The sequence below is a fragment of the Paralichthys olivaceus genome, chromosome 10, assembly GCF_024713975.1.
Source record: "Paralichthys olivaceus isolate ysfri-2021 chromosome 10, ASM2471397v2, whole genome shotgun sequence".
Classification (NCBI taxonomy): Eukaryota; Metazoa; Chordata; class Actinopteri; order Pleuronectiformes; family Paralichthyidae; genus Paralichthys; species Paralichthys olivaceus.
Genome location: NC_091102.1, coordinates 2,060,247 through 2,079,318, shown reverse-complemented (window position 1 = coordinate 2,079,318; position 19,072 = coordinate 2,060,247). Strand labels below are relative to the sequence as shown.

The window sequence follows — 19,072 nt, the reverse complement described above, 5'->3', positions numbered from 1 at the left end:
AAACCTCGTCCTCCATCTTTCCTGTCGGTCTGAGCCTCTCACTCTCATCATCTCATCAGCATGGAGGTCATGCACGAGAGGCTGTGATGCAAACCTCTCTCTGTGTGTTACCGCCACCTAGTGTCCAACGCTGCACCGGCAGCTCGGTCATTGCGTAACGGTCTCGACATGTGACGTGTTGGTGATCACCCCACAGGGTGTTAGAGCCTCGTTCAAGTCACTTTAAATGGAGGATTTTCAAATTAGAAACTGTTCGTCGTCTTGTTCACTGAGGATGACAACAACAAAACAAGTAGCTCTGCACTTTCCTCCTTTACTGTCTGCTCCTGAATCACTGACCACACACACACACACACACACACACACACACACACTTAATTGCTTCAACCCTTGTACATTATAAAACCACACAAAGCAACTTTCCTGAGAAACTCTGAGTAAATGGGAAACGCTAAGGTAGAAAATGAATTTGTTTCCCTGGCAGTGATTTCATTCGTTCACTTTTTTAGCATTTAAACTCTGCAGTTTTGCAGTTTGGGTTGAATGACTGGTGTCTCTGTCCTAAAAATAAAACTCGTATGTTGAGGATGAAATCAGTTTTTTTTCCTCTCTGGTTGTAAAATCCTCCACGTGGCTGTTAAACCGATCGTACAGGTCATTCCAGAAAAAACCCACAAACCATCAAACTAATCTTGAAGCTGCTGCTTTACAGTGAAACAACGACGGCAAAGTGTTTAATAAACAGAAACTAAATCACTCATAGAGAATGATGAGTTTACCTGAGTCAGTATAAAGTAGCCTGAAATGGTACAAGTACCTCATGATGAAATACTTTTTCAAAGTGTCTGTTGTGAAGACGACATCTTGTCCTTCTTCTTTAATTGAGACACTCTGGATGTTTTTCTCTTCCCCAGCTCATTTTCTCTGCTCTGCTTCACGTCCCATGAAAACCACAGCGTGGCTGTGACAGACGGTGGAACTCGATGTTCTCCTGATGAGTCACGTCTCCTCCACGGTCAGAGAGACTCCTGCTTATCATCTAAATATGTCTGAGGTCGCTGGAGCCGCCTCAAACCTCTGTCTCTGTGACAGCCTCCCTCAGGCACACTCGGTCCTGATGTTCTGTCTCTCGCCTGCTCAGATCAGAATGACTCAAGATGTGTCTCTGTGTGAACGAGGACAGCTTCAGCGCCTCCAAACCTCCGCCCTCGCCTCCACCACTCAACCTGGATCTCTGCTCCCGACGCCCTCGGAGGAACTCACACCGACGTCTCCTCAGTATCTGATCCTTAAAATAACAACACAAGAGAGCGTTAGCGAGCGTGTTTGCATATTGATTGTTTCCTCCTCTGCATCCCCCTGCTCTGGTTTCCTGTCGGAAACAAGGAGGCCTCATCTTCAATACTGCAGCAGAAGTGATGCTCGTCATCCTCAGAGGGATTTACACTTTATCAAATCTACTTCCTGTGTGGCCGAGGACACGAACAAGCACTAACATGCCTTTTCTCTTCGACGTCAGGAGGTTTCCTGAGGGGTCGGAGCAAAATCAGGTCAATTATGGAAACTTGTAAGTTACTTCATGACAAACTTCTTGTGCTTTTTTAAAACTTCTTCATCAGTTATTTCTCATCAGCACGTTTTCCAGAGGTTTTCCTGCCAAACCCCTCAGTCCAGGTGAGCCCGGGTGAGAAGGTAAATGTAAAATGACGTTTCTAACACGTGGAGATTCGAGAGCTTTTGGCGATAAGGGCAGGAGTAAACGAAAACACGTGATTCCCGCAGCAGAACTCAAACGTCATGTCGTGCCTCCCGCTGGGATCCGGTCTGACCTGAACAGTCTCCTGCTGCGTCTTCGGATGTGAAAATCCAGAAAACGTCCTGATCTGATTTTTCCACGGACGTTATATAGAGTTCGTGTCTGAAAACGTCTTCAGTCGCTGGGTCCCTCCTTCCTTTCAAACCTGTGCGTGCACCTCACCCATCTCCTCCTCTCATGCCGCCCTCGTTGTTTACAGTTACACAATCAGAAGCTCTAATAAGATCCCCTGCGGAGACAAGCAGCTGTTTAAGGAAACAGGAAATGCACACGGGTGCTTTTAACAGTGGGGGAGCTTATTACAGCAACAACAAGTCGTCTGGCTTTCGATGTGACTTTCACCTCCTCTGTCATCCCTCCTTTATCACATCCACTCATCCTTCCAATACTTCCTCACATCGTGGTGGCAGGAGAACGGACTTGTGCGTTTTGTCTATTAAACGTCTTCAACACGCACCTGAAGGTCCTGAGCTCGGAGCATCTTCCTGCACTGGCAGCCATGACGGTGGATTTGTGGTGCAGGACCCCCTCCCCTAACAGCTCTGACGGGTGGACCCTTCTCTGGCCAACTGATCCCAGGATTCATTGCGCTTGGGTGACGAAGACACCAGAATGTCAGCTGCTTAAACACAAATGTTTGAGGCTTTAACTCGATCGAACAGCTGATGGTAAATACGTAAAAACTAAAAAACAACTAAAACTAAAAACTAAATCAAGATGTTCAACAGCAGCTCTGTTGCTAGAGGATAAGTTGTGAAATCCTCTGTTAGCTAACCTGAACCAACAGTTCGTACATAAAGATGGACGATGTGACTGCGACCACAACGTGAAGCCAGGGTGTCTTGATCGTCTGCAGAACATCACCCCACCTCCTCTATGTTCACAGTTGGGACATGGACCAAACTAAAGAATCAAATTACACGTTAAATATAATTTTCGCATACATTTAGGTAGTTCTGATCCCCGATGTATGTTCGAGTGTTTATGTTTCTGAGGCCTACTTGCACTTCCACACCAGGACCACTACTCCGAAGATGCTTGTTCCCGTATCCCGGATATTTAAGCTCAATAATTGTGGAGACGTGTTGTCCGTCTTTATCACAGTTTTCGTGACGCGACCACAACCGGAGGCCTCAGAGCGCCGAGACGCACCAGATACATACACTCGAACGATGTTTGCTTTTTTATTTCACTGTGATTGAAGAAATCCTTTATTTCAAAGGAAGAAAATTATACATTTGAAACAAGCAGTCAAAGGACACGGGTCAAATCTACAACATCTACACCTTGTCCTGTTAGCATGTTAACGTCACTGTGGCTACCCAGAAAGACAAGATTAAACTCTCTCAACATCATAGCCTATTCAACAAGTCTCAGTAGTATGGCACCATTTTCAGGCTGTCATAGAGTCCAGTGTTCTGTGGTGAGCAAACTATTTACAACTTTTTTAAAAAAGAAAAACCAAAAAGAATCAACCAAGGAGTTTGATAAGCATGTGTTTTAAAAATAGTGCTTGAAACGAGTGACTCGACGTAAAACTATGTACATACCTGTATTTGTCAAAGCTGGTTCGCTTTATATACACATCTTTTTTTTTTTTTTTTTTTACTTCACACTGTTAATAAGTCACATCAATCATATTAAATATAGCAAACATTTCTGCTGTAGAAAAAAAAAACAAAGGGAAGAATAACATTTCGAACGACGTGTGTTTCACATTTCAACATAAAACATACAGCAATAATATTAATACCGACAGTATGACATTATTTGAATAATTAAATGGAAATCTCTTTTCAGCATCTTTTCTTGTTGAAATAATTCTACTCTGCATCATTTTCCAGTCATTTCACTATGTACAAGAAACATTCAGAACTAAATCCTTCCAGAAGAGATGACGCCTCTTCTTAATACTCACATTTGGTTTTTTTCAGTGTTTACCATTCTGTACCTGCGCCAAGATCCCGTGAACACCTGAAGTTACCGACCTGATGATGTAAACAAAGTTTCTCCGCGGTTTCAGAGGAAAAGTTTGACATTTTGAGGAGAAACGGTTTTTGTTCCATAACTCAGACAATAAATTCAGGTGAGGAGATGAATGTAAATCAGTTTGAAGGAGTCACAGATTGAAAATAAAACTTCCTCCCACTCTGCCAAAAATATCCAAGATTAAAATGCTGCCATCCATCTGGAGCAAAATACAAAGTCAATGGTTTTCAACCGCTCGAGAACAAATATTGATGATCTTCTGGACCCACAATGCAGCTGTAGATGTTACCGATTGTAAATATGTGTGAGTTGTGTTTACTTGCGTTGCTCACGTGGAGAAACACAAAAGATCGTCCGGTCAAACTCACTTGAGTAACGTGATTTTCTCACATTTCACATGGATGGATTGAGTCATGACCTATACCGCAGCCGGCCACCAGAGGGTGTTGATGCCAAAGGGTCTCACTCGCCCCCTGGTGGCTGCCTGCGGTGTAAGTCATACTCGCCGCCTCCACCGTGTTCGTAGATCGGACATCGACTGAATCAAAAAGTCAAAGTCAAAATGGTTTGGGTCGTTTCAGGTCGTTCTTATCACACCGATGTTTGCTCATGTTTCCGATCAGCACGTTTTGATTGACAGCTGACTCCCGATTGGTCGAGCACAAACTGACTCCGAGTGATGTAATCAGGCACAAGATGGCGGCATGCGTATGGGATATTCTGGCCTCATTTCTAGATAGAGGGAGGACGTGGAGACGTTGTCCGTCTTTGTTTAAAGTCTCTGGGCTTCTCTCCCTCTGAGCGACAAGACAAAAGAGATTTCTTCTCCGGACACGTCAAACTTTTTCTCTAAAATCTCGGGTTCGTTTGTTCTGTAATGGACGTGGGTTTGGATTCACTGTAAAAAAAAAAAAAAGAAAAAGACTGAGCTGGTTTCCTCAGAAGAGCAACAGCTGCTTCAGCGGAGGACGACAGAGGACATTTTCTAGTTCTTTTTTTCACATCAGTGCTTTTTGTTCAAAAAAACCTGTGTCACACATCAACTTCAAAAACAATCCGGAATGCTAACTCGCTGTAGGACACAAATAAATACAGTAAATTCAAACTAGGTGAAATCTCCTAATTAGGTCCGTTAAACTTTGACAAAAGAAAAGAAAAAAGAAAAGAAAAGAAAACTCATCCAAGAGGTCCAAATATTTTTAAACATTATCAACAACCACAAAAAAAATTCAAGCGGGGAAAGATGAAAATGATGACACTAAGAAATCGTACAGGAGAGTTTGTGCTTGTGAGGACTTTAACGCGTCACCTGAAATGTTCCTCACCGTCGGAGTAAAAAATACAAACTTGTTCATCTTGTTTCAAAGATAAACAACAACAACAACAACAACAAAATAAAAACAGGGTCTGTTGTTCCCCAGGGTCCCTGACTACAGATCTGCATTAAGTGGGTGCTTGAAATAAAGTGCAGGATATTTCTAGCCATGATTTCCATATTCTAGACTTTTTTTTTTTTTTTTTTCCTCCAAACATACGAAAAATAATCTCGTTGCTGACGAGTAAAAAACTGTTCAACAAAGAAATCACCGAACACGGAAAAAATTACATTCTTGTTACGTGACGAAAGAAGCATGAGCGGCGCTGACGTCTCCCGTCGACGTTCAGTGACAAAAAGCCGGAGACAAACACAGTTTATATTCTACCTCTAACACCAGAGTATAATTTGAATCTGGGAAATTTGGGACAAATCTGCTGAAAATCTAAAAATCAGAAAACAGAGGAAACTGCAGCTGCTGCTCGGTCAGATTCAACATCCTGGTTTGTCTGCGTCTTAGAAATTTAGAGGTGCCACATTTTTTAATCATCGTTATCGGCGGTTATATTCTCGACTGATCGATAAATTAGTTTGTCTGTAAAATGTCCGAAAATGGCTGCTGAACACCTGAGGACAGAAATAATCTTAATGTCACAGACTGAATCTGTGTCTCCTGGACCACAGGGACAGTAGAAAAGGACAAACTTGTGCAATTGTGGGAACAAAGTCTCTGGAAATGATTCAAACTTTGAGGAAGTGTCGCTGCATCTCGACTGGATCGTCTCATCTGTGCGTTCTCACGATTAAAAGATTGAGAATCAGGTAAATCCTCGGGTGTGCAGCAGGCAGGAGACATTTCCAAAGGTTGGAATTAGGAAAAGTTTTGTATTTATGTCTATGTCCTAATCTGTGGCGAGCTTCAGGATCATTGATCCTCCAATAAAACAAAGTTAATCCAAATGTTTAAGGACCAATTCAACAAATTGTTTTAACAGAAATCCTGCATTAATTGTTTTTTTAATATAGAGAATAATTGATTTTCAAAGTCCCGTCAGCATCCAAACATTTAGCTGCCTCTAACTCTAAACTGTTGTTGTGTCTGAACTCATAAAACTCAGCTTCACAGAAACTCACATTTCCGTCTCTGCATTAAAAGGAACTCGGCTCTCTTGACTGCATTATTGTAAACAAAGGACTCGTATGATAATCTGTCTTGAAATACAACACCGTGATCCCCTCCTCCCCCAAAAAAGAAATACAATCCAAATAAAAAAAGAAAAAGAAAAAGAAATACACATAGGCCTACGTTTGTTCAGCTTGGTTTCTTATGGTTTCTATAAGGCTGCTCCAGTCATTGTGTGTCTCTGGCCAGTAACAGTGTGTGTTGACTGTTGCCGGCTCAGACGGTCAGAGGTAGAAGCCGGTGGCTGGAGGGTCGGGGAGGCTTGACAGAGTCTCGGGGCCGGGCATCTGGACAGTAGGGGGCGCTGGTCCGTTTCCGTTGGGCAGAGCACAGCCTCCTGGGTAAGTGCTGTTCAGGATGCAGCCGTTCTCCATCTATACGAGAAGAGGAGAGCGCTGCAGTATTAACATCATAAAATACTGTAATATATATTTATATATATTTATATATATGTGATACTGTTTTAGTAACTTTAATGCTGGAACATGAATCTAATCCACGTCTGCATCACTTCATGAGCTTGTTCCAGCTCTTCATTAAAGATGTTCAAACCCAAAATGAACAAAATAAATGTTTTTAATCACATTTCCCTTCATTCATTCGTTACGTGTTGGGATCTTTTATCACTTGAAGTCTTTTGCTTTTATTATCTGTGTTATTATCATTTATTCTGATCGTGTGTGTTTTATATTGTGTGTTGTAAATCGCTGTGGGAGTGAATAGAGGCGCACAGATATCAAATCAGCTTTAAATAGTAGTAATATGATAGAAAGCACCTTTGTATTTATAAGAATGACCATTATCATCCTTCAGCTCCAGATGTGAAAACTCAACGGGTCATCTTTTAACTTGACAGATGTAATGATGTAAAAGTTACTGATACAAGCACCAATGTCGTGAGTTCACTGGTTTTAATTGAGACTGTAAATGTAAAGATTTCAAATTCTGCATGTTGTCAGTGCAACCAATTAAAAGTTGTTTTACATTTGAATGACAGCCAGTACACACAGAGCACGTGTGGCCAGTTTATTAGGAACACCTTGATCAAACTTATCAACTCTGGGAATAGACCCACCTTCATGAACGCTCAGTGTTTTGGAGTCAATTTAACTTCACAGTCATTTTAAAGGACAGTTTGCGTTGCTGTTTGTGTTGCATTACACTTTCAGCCTGCTCTCGTTGAGAAGAATGGGCCAAACTAAATAACACGTGTCCAGTTTCAGTAGTTTTCCATTTTCTACAGCAGAGAAACCAACATATTTCAAACTTTTAGACAAGAACAACAGTGATGCTCTGATTTTTTTAAAATAAAAATAATGGCGAGCAAAAAGGACAATTTTCTTGAATTGAACTGTTGTCTTATTCCGTGTGTGATGATTAATCCAACCTGTTTATTACAGTGTAGTTCGTAGCACTGTACCATCTAATCCCTGACACACACATAATATATGAGAATAAAAGATTTATATGCACACACGATAAAATAAAATAAAGGGCACAAATGAGGTATTTTTGGTGCCACACACTAAATAATTGAGCTGCTGAATCACAGCGGACGTCACAATATGATACTCACAAGTTACACTGAACATTACACTCATGGTTCTTAATGTTGTTAAATTCACAGTCGCCTTCGTCGGAGAGGTCATTTATCGAGGAGCTTGATTTAACTCTGGAAAGGTCACGACTGCCTGATTAGAATTTGTACTAAATGTTGACAGATTCCCCCGAGGAGGCAGCAGCTGGAAGTTTTAAATATAAGGAAAGGTCAGTGTGCGACGGAGTTACGAGAGTGTGTGTGTGTGTGTGTGTGAGAGAGAGAGAGAGAGGAATATTGACAGCAAGTTCAGTTCCTCAAATGTTGGACATGTTTTGAGTTGTTTTCATCCCGTTCAAAACGTTGTCCACCTTAAACGCTTTTTTCATTCACGTTTCCTTTTTGTTTATATTTAATTATGATGATGTTCATGGTTAAACTGTAAAATATAAATTCATTTATCGCTAGCATTCAAAAACAGTGGCTTAGGAATCATTGCCAAAGAGTTTTGTCATTTTTACTTTTACTAACAAAATGGGGATTAAATTTGTTTATGTTGAGTAATTGATGAATTGTTAAAGTATTGGAACGAACCCACGAAGAAAAGAGAAAAAGAACGTAACGAAAACCACGACGATCAAAATTGATGATCACGCAACAAAACGTTTTGAAAAGTTTGAGATCCATTTCCTTTAACAGCAGCTAAGTGCACATTTCGTGACCTCACCTTGCTGTGATTGGGATCGTGAGGCATCTCCGACGTCACCATGCCGTAATGGTCTAGCTGCCGGCAGGGTTTAGCCACACCCAGGATCTGCTCCAGGGAGGCGTTGGGGGGAGGGCACTGCGACAGGCCGGAGATGACCTGAGCCAAAGGAACCGAGATCTGCTCCTGCGGCCGTTTGTGGTTCATCCCCTGGAAGGACGAGACCATGGACTCGGCCCCGTGCTGCTGCCCGCTCCTCCCGAACAAACCGCTTCCGCTGATGGTGTAATCTGCGTTCTCAACATCAGCCATGCTGTAATCCATGCAGGAATCCAGTGAGGTGCTCGTAAGAGGTTTTTGGCTGTTGTCCAGGCAGGTGCTGCTGCCCAGACTCCGTAAATCTCCGAATCCGTAGTCCTGCCACTGGGACTTCCCAGCTGCGTGCTCTGTGCTGGAGATGCCACACAGTCCGTTGAGGTTGGACGCCTTGTGTTTGGTATGGCACTGCTGTGAGAGCTGGTTCTGCATCCTGGGCTGCTGCTGCTGCAGGTAGTGTTGATGTGTTTGCTGCTGATCCACCTCGGAGGCCTTACCGTTGAAAACCGTCTGTTGCGTGTTCAAGTGTCCCAGTTGTATCCCTGCACTGGTCAGAACCCCTTGTGCCGTCCACTGACCGTTAGAGACCGATTGATTTTGCCCCCGCAGCTCTCCGTTAACTATCGTGTTTGTCAAATGGTCGCTCTGCAGGCCCCAGTCGTGCGTCACTTTACCTGTTTGCATGTTGAGGTGCTGCTGCATCTGCTGCGACAGCTGCACGATGGGCGCCTGCGCCACCAGGGGGGGCTTGTGATGAGGAAACTGCATTTGCACATTAGTGTCAGAGGTGGGATTACTTTCGGGAAGGGACAATGTTGTGGCAGTAGCGGAGGTGGTGCTAGGAGGCCCCTGTCCCCTGTGCTCTGCGGAGTCGGTCTTTCCCTCTATGGAGTCGTAGATGTACGAAAGGATCTCGTCGTTCGTCAGCAGGTCGTCCAGCGTCGGCACCCGTTCAGGGTCCATCTCAATTCTGATCATCCGCTCGTCAAGCAGCAGCAGCTCCAGGTCCTCGGCGCTCAGCCCCAAACCCTCCAGAGCTCCAAACAGCTCCCCGTTAGAACAACCCCCCTCGTCCGCATCCACCACGCCCTGGCCTTCCAAGGACAGCGAGTCCAGAGTCGCCAGCAGCGGGTCGAAGCTCGTGTTCGGCTCGACGAGGCCCGGACCCACCACACCGTTGCTCGGCTCGTCCCAGCTCCGGTGCAAGCTGGAGGGCTCGGAGTCAGAGAAGCCCATTTGCTCGCCAAAGAAAGTGCTGTGGAACGACATCTTGGGCTCCAGGGCCGGCTGACAAACGTACACCGACTCATCCTGACTCATGAGCGCCCCCAGGAGGGAGCCAGGGTCCAGACCGTCCCTCACCAGCCTGTCAGTCCGGCTCTTCTTTGATTTGCTACCGTTTTTCTCGTGGCTTCCGTCTCCGAAGCCCGCGATGGGATGGTTGGACTGGTAGAGCAGAGCCTCGCCTGTGGCGTAGGTGAAGGGCAGATGCATGGAGCGCTTACGCAAGTGTTCTCCTCCCTCTTCATCCCTGTGACGACAGAAAACAGGATTGGGATCTGGAGACCTTTGCAGCTTGTGTTTGGTTCTTAGCCACTTTTCAAACATGTTTAAGTTAAATTTCCCACAAACGACCGATGTGAAATGTGTCACATTACAACACGCATTTTAAAATATGGCAATTCAACTTTATGCTAAAACGATTAATTCAAAGAGCAGAGGTTAGTTGACCCCAGAGAAACGGATTTTTATATACATGTATATTATAACATTTCATTATTCTTGTTTTGTTCGTCTACTGGAACAACTTGTTGGTTCACAACACAACACGAAGGGACAGGAACATACAAGAGAGGCCTCTGGGTGGCGATGATGTAGTCCGGTTTGCCGTTCTTGTAAACCAGTCGGGCATTAGCCTGGACCCATTTCCAGCGATTCTCCTTGGTGAGGAGCCTGAACACCGTCAGACCACTTTCTCCCGTCTTCATCACTACAAACATACAAAACAAAAACAGGTATAAGTAATAAACTCCACATGGAAAAATAATATAAACCTCCTGGAAGCACAGAGCCGAGCCCCGGGCTGTTAAAAGGAGGAAATTCAACGGCCAGACGTCCTGTGAGGTGACTTCTTAGTTAATTTAAGGTCGTTAGGAGGAGGAGGTTATTTAAGTTGACACAGTAAGCTCCTCTCTACCAGCAGGGACGAGTGGAGTCTTTTTCTGGAGAGAGTCGAACTGGATGTGGAGCGAAAACGTCTGCTTGATTGTGTCATGTGTTAGTTTGAAGGCAAGATTACACAAAAACAACTCAACAGGAAACTCGGCGGAAGGAGAAGTTGTGAGTCAGAGGAGAACTCAGCACATTCTGGTGCAGATCCACACATGGATCCAGGAATTCCAACATTTTTGTTGATTTCTCAGGAAATAATTCCTGCATCTGGCAGAAAGACTTCATATTTACAGGAGTGATTCTTATCGTTGGGCCTTGGTGGAGGTGTGTCAGCAGGATTGTGCAAAAACAGCTGAACAGATTTCCACCAAACTAGAATATAGACTGATGGGACATGGGCGAAGAGAAAACACATAAAATGTTCCCAGATAAAAGATCTTTCACTCCAGGAAGGTTTTCTTCTCACCTTCTTTAACATTTTCAACTTTTCTTTCGATATTTTCCCTGATTTCCCAGAGAACAAATGATTTGGCGCGTTTAAGGGAGCGATATTTACGAGTTTGTGTAATTTGGAGCAGATCCAAATAAAAATCTGGGATCTGTTGGGAGACAGAGGTTGAGTGAAGGTAAGAGCTCTACTGAGTCATTCTAGTAACATTCACTATATTACAGAGCAGGAAACAATGAGCTCTACTTGGATCATGAGCACTTTTCAAAATCCTCATCTTGATGTAAAAATGAATCCTGTCGTTACGTTGACGTTCGGTTTTGAGAAAATGAAAAGGAAGATGAGAAGGTGAGTCAGGGAACAGAATCCCGCCCTGACTCCTGCATGTTGATTAAACTGCACTGATCCGTGCGCTCCGGCCACGAGAGCGTGCTCAGCAACATGTTTGACCTCGGCCATGTTTGTGTGTGTTTGCTGCTGCGGTATGGATCATCTCTCATGCTTTGCTCATGCGTTGGATTTGTGGGCCCTATCCTCTCTTCTGGCAGCTCTGCAGCTTTGCTCAATCTGCTTCGTAATCCAGCAGGATTACTTGTGAAAGCTGTCTGAACTCTCTGACCAGGTCTCACCAGGCCGCCCCAACTTTGTTTAGAAACAGAATCAAACTGAAAGTAGGACCACGGTTCTGTCCGATAAGCAAAGACTGATTATCTCGTCTTTATCGAACGGTGACTTTCAGACTGTGTTGACATTCGGACAGAACGATTGTGCTGCAGCAGTTTAGAGGATTAACGGCATCTTGTGAAATTATGCGTGCGTCCATCCTCCAGAGCATGAGGTCATTACCTCCCCCGAGGAGTTTTCCTTTCTTTGCCGTTTGATTGTCCGTCAGCAGGATTACGCAAAAACTAAACTGACTTTCCTGAAACTTGCTGGAAGGGTGAGATGTGGGACGAAGAGGAAGACGTTAACTTTTCCCGTGTAGTTTTACACGTGAACTGGATTCTTACATATTTAGTTTTTTTAATAATTACTTACTAGATTCATTTATTGTTAATAAAAAATTGAAAGAGTCTTGAAATGACTTGAGTGGATGTCAACCAGTTTTCAAAGACACGAATCAATAAAATAATAAAAGTTGTTTTATAATGTAGGAAAGAACAAATAATTTTTTGATTGATAAGTGGAATTGATGTTTGCAGCGTAACTTACTTCTGACGTGGTTTTCTGCGCAGTACAACATATCAGCTGCGTGGATGAACTGATATCCAGATCCTCGTACCCGCAGTTCAGCCTCTGTGTAGCCCAGAACTATCTTCCCCCTGTGTGTGGAGAATATGTTCATCACATACGACTGCAACGAGGAATTATTAGCAGCAAAACAAAATGGATGTGATATATTAGAATATTCTCGTGGCTTGTTGAGACTGTGTGTTGCTCGTCGGTTTCATTACTTTGCGTCACAGGCCAGAGGTGTGAAGTCCAGCTTGTGTTTGGTTCTGAAGATCATGTTCTTGGTCCTGATCTCCAGGATGGACGGAGGCTGCAGCGGAGTGGCGATGGTGAAGAGGGCGAGCTGCGGCGGGGCCTTTCCTCCGTTCTCCTGTCGCTGGTTCTGCCCGTGCAGAAACTTGAGCCGGCCCTGGATGTTCAACGCCTGCAGACGAGAAAGTAAGGATGAGAACAGCAGTTTGAGAAAAGTTGATGATTATCAGACAGTTTGGAAGTTTAAGACTCTGAAACTTTACCAGACAATCTGGGTCCAACTTTGTTACTGACCAGATTTCACAAAACCTCCGCAGTCGCAGCTCAGTTTAAATCAAATGTGAATCAACAATGAGTGGATTCTTCCTTGGACATATTCCACCTTTCCACCAAGTTTCAATAAAACAATCAGCAGTCAGGGACAAGTCTGATATAAAAACATCTTTGTTCCTCGTGTTTTCTTTGCTTTAACGTGTGACCCACCAGGAAGCCGGAGGAGTTGTCCAGCAGGCAGCGGAAACGACAGACAAAGCTCCTCTCGAGGAAGGACGAGTTTTCTGGGGGAAGCTGTTCGGGGTTGTAGGTGACGAGAGCCGAGGAACTGTCGGGTTCCGACTCTGGAAAACACAACATGAGCCACGGTCAGGGACAACGATTGTTCAGCTTTGTGTTCAGTCGTTAAAAGAATATCTAACTTTAAAGACACAGCGACCTGCGATCAAACGGAGTCTGTGTTTATTCCTGAGCTCGTCTCCCTCTTTCATATCATCCACTGTAGAAGACGCACTTATGTAATGACGCCTTGAGCGGAGCCTGTGAACGCAGCGCCGCTCTGGGAATGGGTCAGTGGTGTCAGGGCTGCGGGTCTTAACCGGAACACGCTGCTCAGAACCAAAGCGCAGACGTAAGCATCTTAAAACCCAAATACAGATCCAGGACCACTTCACCTCATAAGCCACAGTGAGGATTACAGGGTCAGGTGACCCGACCTGAGGATGGTGTTACAGTTTAATGCCTCAACTGTGTGAACTTAACCGTCTCATGTTGATGTCCCAATGAGTATGATCTCACACACACACACACACACACACACACACACACACACACACACACACACACACACACACACACACACTTTCTTAAGCACATGTAGCAGGGATACAGATTTTTGGATTGGAGAGTTTCTAATTCTTCTATCACTTAATAATAATAATAATAATATGATGAATAATTAATTATTATTGATTAATTATATTAATTTCAACGTGAACAACTCACTTTCACGTCCTGTCCACACTAATGTGAACTCTTCGTTTCAATGTCTACGTGTAAAATGCAGCGTTTTGCTCTTTGTGTAATGAGCATTCACCAGGAACAACAACAACAATGGCGGCTGTGCACCGGTTTCTCTACGTTTGGTTTGCGCTGCTCTGTCTTACTACAATTTTTGCAGCTACAGGTATTATCATCACTGCACCACATCACCGACATACACCCACATCTAGATGGACTGCAGCGTCCCTCTCTGGTTTTTGACAAATTGGCCCCGGCATGTCGTCATTATTGTGTTTGACATATTTTGTGAAATGACGGGGAAAATATTTATTCGAAAAGTATACACAGTAGTACGTACAAGATCCTAGAGGTGTTTTCATAGTTTCTTTGAATGGTCAAAAAATATGATACCCTGCGAGTGCTGCTGATTTAATAACAAGAAATCTGTTGAGGTTAATGTAGGAGAAGAGAGAGAGCGTTCACCTTGGGGCGAGTCCTGGGTGATGGCAGCTGCAGCAGCAGGAGGATTCAAAGCCCAGTGCAGGTTTCTCCTGAGCTCCTGCTGGTCCTCGGTGTGGACCAGTTCATACACACTCTGGTGCATGACGTCCGTCTGAGAAAAACAACGAGACGAAGGATTAGCCAATGACAAGGTGAAGAAAACTACAAACAGGAAGAACTAGTGCGGATATTCAGTTTGAAGCATGACTCATCATTGTGGACAATGTCACGGGGCTCCAAGTCCACGTGGCTCCAGTGTCCGTGAGACAGGTTTCCTAAAACCTTAGGCCCAAAAGCGAACGTGACTTTTGGATCTTTGTTAAAAGCCACAGATGCACAGCAGATCTGTCAGAGACGTGTTGCTCAGTGCAGTTCTGTGACGAGTGGTTTCAACTAAAGGCCAAGCTATAAATAGATCGGGTCTTTTTGCACTTGTCTCTTCAGGATGCAGGGAGTCGACCGATAGATCAGACGAGACCCCGGAGCTGCTCCCAGCAGATGCTGCACGCAAACCATCCATCCAGACCCGCTGTCCGCTGCAAACACCGAGCCGCCACATGTCAACACATCAAGAGCTTCTGTGGATTTGCACCACTCTGTGGCCGGGACAATGTCTGGAGTTATGACTCTGCAGGGACGATGATGGACATGTGGCAAGTTCAAGCTTAAAGCCCCCGTCTCTTTATTATTGTCTGTCTCTATCCATCACATTTTGTTCTCTGGAGTCCAGGTGGGGAGGGTGTCGATGTCGTACGAGCTCCGGACCCCTGAAGGTATTTCTACATCACATTTCTGTGTCACCACTTTTCCTGTTATCATATTATTATTATTACTATTATTCTGGAGGTGACACGGACAAACAAAGACCGGTGGTAGTATGATACCTGGTGGAAGCCCAGGTAGTCCTGGATGGTGTGAGAGGAGTAGAAGATGGTTCCACCGGCGGTGATGACCAGGACGAAGCCGTTGAGAGCCTGTGGGTCAAACAAAGGAAGTTTAGAAGACGTCCATAAATCACATTGAGTCACTGATTTAAATCCAGTCATTCTGTGAGAGTCAAAGAGCTAGTTGTAGTTTTCTCTGCCACTGATACAAGCCAGGAGCACGGCCACAGTGATGGTCGCCTGCATGAAGACAAGAGGTTAAAGGCTGCTCTCTCTGAGCACTGCTCGCTTCTTCAGGGCGAGCGGACGTTGACAGACCGGACAGCCCCGGGGCCGACTGTGCAAACTTCAGCAGAGCAACATGAGTGAACGCTGACAGAGAGACAGCTCTGGAAGGAACTGAAGTTTGATGCTGAACTTGATTGGTAAGTTAAGTAACATGAGCGACAACTGTAAAGAAATGCAGAACTGCATCGTGTGTAATGTAGTCAGTGATATTGTTGTGTATGAAAATGGTTTGCGTTGTTTCCAGGAGATCGCCTGCTCTGTGCTTTGAAACGCTCAGATCTCCCATTCCCTCTGAACTACCCTCGACGTTTAACTTTGTCCAAAACATTTTGATCATAATTTAAAATAAGGATGGGAGCTTGAAGATGTGTCATTTCTGATTTGGAGTTATATTTAACACAACATTTGTCACAGCTGCTGTTTATATCACAGCAACATGTTATTTTATTTAAGTGTGAAATGCCTCTACCTCGGTTCTGTTGAGTTATTCAGTTATTTCAATTCTCCTATTTCTGTCATTTGAAAAAAGCTAGAGAGGAAAGGAAGGAAAATGAGGTTTGAGTGAAATGGAGCGCACTCATCGTTTCTCTTCAAAGAGGAACAGCTGGTCTAACGTTTCCTCCTCACTAAACACACGCGCCCTCCCCTGGTACGACAATATGTCGTAATAAGAAAAAACTGTACGTCACAAACACACAAACACTCACACAAGCACAGTCATCTGTCCGTAAACCAGTGATGAGCATTTTACTGCATTTACATTTCTATGTCAGGCACTCCTAAAGTTTATAAAACTCAAGAAACAAGATGTTGCTGCTGGATATGACAAGAAACCAGGTAGGATTGACCTTCAAGCTTCAAATGATTTGCTGCCGTCAACAGGAGCGATGGTTTCAAACTGTTGCCGTGAGAAATATATAAATAAACAGTTTGTGTTGTCGGAGCAGCACAATTAACCACGTTTCCTCCATTTTTTCAGTCTGAATAATTGATCCGCTCACAGCTCGTCTATAATTCACGTGTCTGATGTGAAGAACAGCAAAGAAACCGGCTCAGACTTCAGGATCAGAAATAAACCTTCGCATTCTTCTGCCTGTGAACCGCTCGCTGGCTGTCCGTCCGTCTCCCCTTTCATCCCGAGGACGAAAAGGAGGAGGAGGAGGAGGAGGAGGAGGAGGAGGAGGCCCCCTGTGGAACATGCTCCTCCCGACTGTGGCTCCAAATGAGCTTTCATTTCTCATTACTAACAAGCCGGGGAAATGAAGGCTTATCATAATAACGAAACCTCCCCGGTCGGGTCGGGGGATGGCGGGCAGGCTGTTTCCTCTCCTCCCCTGGAATGCCAGTGTGATGCACATTGGGAGGAACTGGACTGGAAAATCAATGACTCCAGCAGATCCCAAAAAGATCTGGCAGCGAGCTCGCTCTCTACTCAATCACACATACAGTACGCAGAGACCCCCTCCCCCTCCCCCTCGTTTTCACTGGAATGGAAAACAGGTCTATTGATCGCCTTCTCTTAAAAAGCTGCACAGTGACCTGGAATTCCTGTAAAATGTCCTGACAAAGAAACATGTTAGTTTAAGGTTTACAGTTCTGTCATATTATTTATAAAGCATGGGGGCGGAGCATCACTCCCACACGTGATCGCTGAACGTCTCAATCCAAAACCTTCGGAACAACATAAACATCTTCTGTTGGTGAACGGTCTGTATTTATGTTTTCTAGTTCTCTCATCTACAGGCAGCTCTTCTTCTACGACAGGACATTTGAGGTTCAGTGTCTTGCACCCAGAATGGGGAGGACTGGTATCGAACCGCCGACCTTCTCACAGTAGATTCTGAAACTTGGCTGCAGAGCTTCCATTCAGAGCAACAGCGAGCTCCTGGCACTGGCTCACAGCTTGAGCTCCAATTCATCCCAAACGTGTGGGATGGAGTTGAGGTCGGTTCTGTGCAGAGCAGTTCTTCAAAACCAAAGTGGGAAAATAATTGGGGGGGTTTGTGACCTTTACCGCAGCCAGCCACAAGGGGGCAACAGACACACTTTGGCTTCACTTTTGGGGAGCGGGCATGTCGCTAGTTAAGTTTCAAAACTGTTGGAACCAATTAAATCCAGCGTGTTAAAGAAATTCTATGTCTGTTAATGCGAATGTGACGCGAGTGTTGGCTTAAACTTTTAAAACAACATCAGATATAAAAACAATAAAATCACATCCATCAACATTCATTCACTTGTGGTCACAAAAGACAACACACAGCTGCAGAGGACGTCCAGTTTGACCCGGACTGAAAGCACCTGCACCGACAGATGAAATGTCCAAAACTACAGGAGACTCGAGGAACAACGAGCAGATCGATCCACATTCACGAGGTTTTTTCAGAAGTTTGGATCCTGAGTCGTATTAAGTTGCAGGCATGAGCTTCATCCACCAGCTGCAGACGTGTTTGACGTGTTGAGTGGTAAGCTGCCCTAAATAGATTTTTGCCACTTGTGAGGATGAAAACAGAAAAAAAAAAACACAAACAGAAAACACAATCCAGACACACAAATTCAATCAGAGCAGTTGCTCGTCACTTTCCAGTTGTGTGGCTGTTGTGTTAAATAAATACTGAACCAAAAAAAACCTTTATTTATAAAGATAAAAACAGATAATAAATAAGAATAAACACTGACCTGCAGCAACAGTTCTCCTTCTGGGATCTTGGTCTCCGCCACTGCTGCTGTTTTGCTGTCGTCATCATTCACACCAGCTGGAGTCGCTCCGTTACGACTGTTCAGGGTGACTGTGGAGAGGGGGGGGGGGGAGACAGGGGGAGGTGGGGGGAGGAAGACAGGCTTTAGTCCTGTGATAATGTTTGCAAAGCACTGCTGGGACTGTCAGTTTGTCTTATGCTTCGTACGATGCTGGGTGCACGCTCGCTCCCAGCTCGTTAAACATTCATAACGTCAAAATATAAAAGTCTGACTTCACATAAATCAGCCACTTTATTTTGTCTAATGTATTTATAGCAAAGTTATTATGACCTCAGCACTTCAGTGATAAAATTATTAGTGAAAACAAAATCTTATTTTTGTTATTTCAGTTTCTGAGGTGGAGACCTGCAGCTGCAGTTATAGTTACATTACACTAGTTATATCTTTAACATTCCACACACACTGGATCTATTTATTATATTATAGGAGATTTCATTACTACAAATTAATAAATATATGTTTTAGTTTTGTGCTTTAAAGACCCTGAGTCTTCGACAACAATTAATAATTCAGGGCTTTTACTAATTTAATCAAATTGGCTCATAAACATGATTTTTAATTAATGATGTTGATCTTGTTTCTAAATGATTCACTCAAAGACTCACAGCTGAGAAATACAG

The 19,072-nt window shown here is 44.1% G+C and overlaps 1 protein-coding gene across 1 annotated transcript in view; it reads right to left on the bottom strand.

Moving 5' to 3' along the window:
• Positions 1 to 2,986: 2,986 nt before the first annotated feature.
• LOC109640844 (aryl hydrocarbon receptor-like) overlaps positions 2,987 to 19,072 on the bottom strand; it is a 32,284-nt gene continuing 16,198 nt past the window's right edge. The window contains exons 3-11 of the mRNA XM_069533267.1: positions 18,372 to 18,481; positions 15,408 to 15,497; positions 14,506 to 14,635; positions 13,231 to 13,364; positions 12,717 to 12,919; positions 12,475 to 12,584; positions 10,491 to 10,632; positions 8,568 to 10,173; positions 2,987 to 6,677 (exon numbers count right to left, since the gene is read on the bottom strand). Of these exons, the coding sequence (XP_069389368.1) occupies positions 6,528 to 6,677; positions 8,568 to 10,173; positions 10,491 to 10,632; positions 12,475 to 12,584; positions 12,717 to 12,919; positions 13,231 to 13,364; positions 14,506 to 14,635; positions 15,408 to 15,497; positions 18,372 to 18,481 (2,675 nt within the window). The 3' untranslated portion in view covers positions 2,987 to 6,527. The remainder of the gene's footprint in view (positions 6,678 to 8,567; positions 10,174 to 10,490; positions 10,633 to 12,474; positions 12,585 to 12,716; positions 12,920 to 13,230; positions 13,365 to 14,505; positions 14,636 to 15,407; positions 15,498 to 18,371; positions 18,482 to 19,072) is intronic.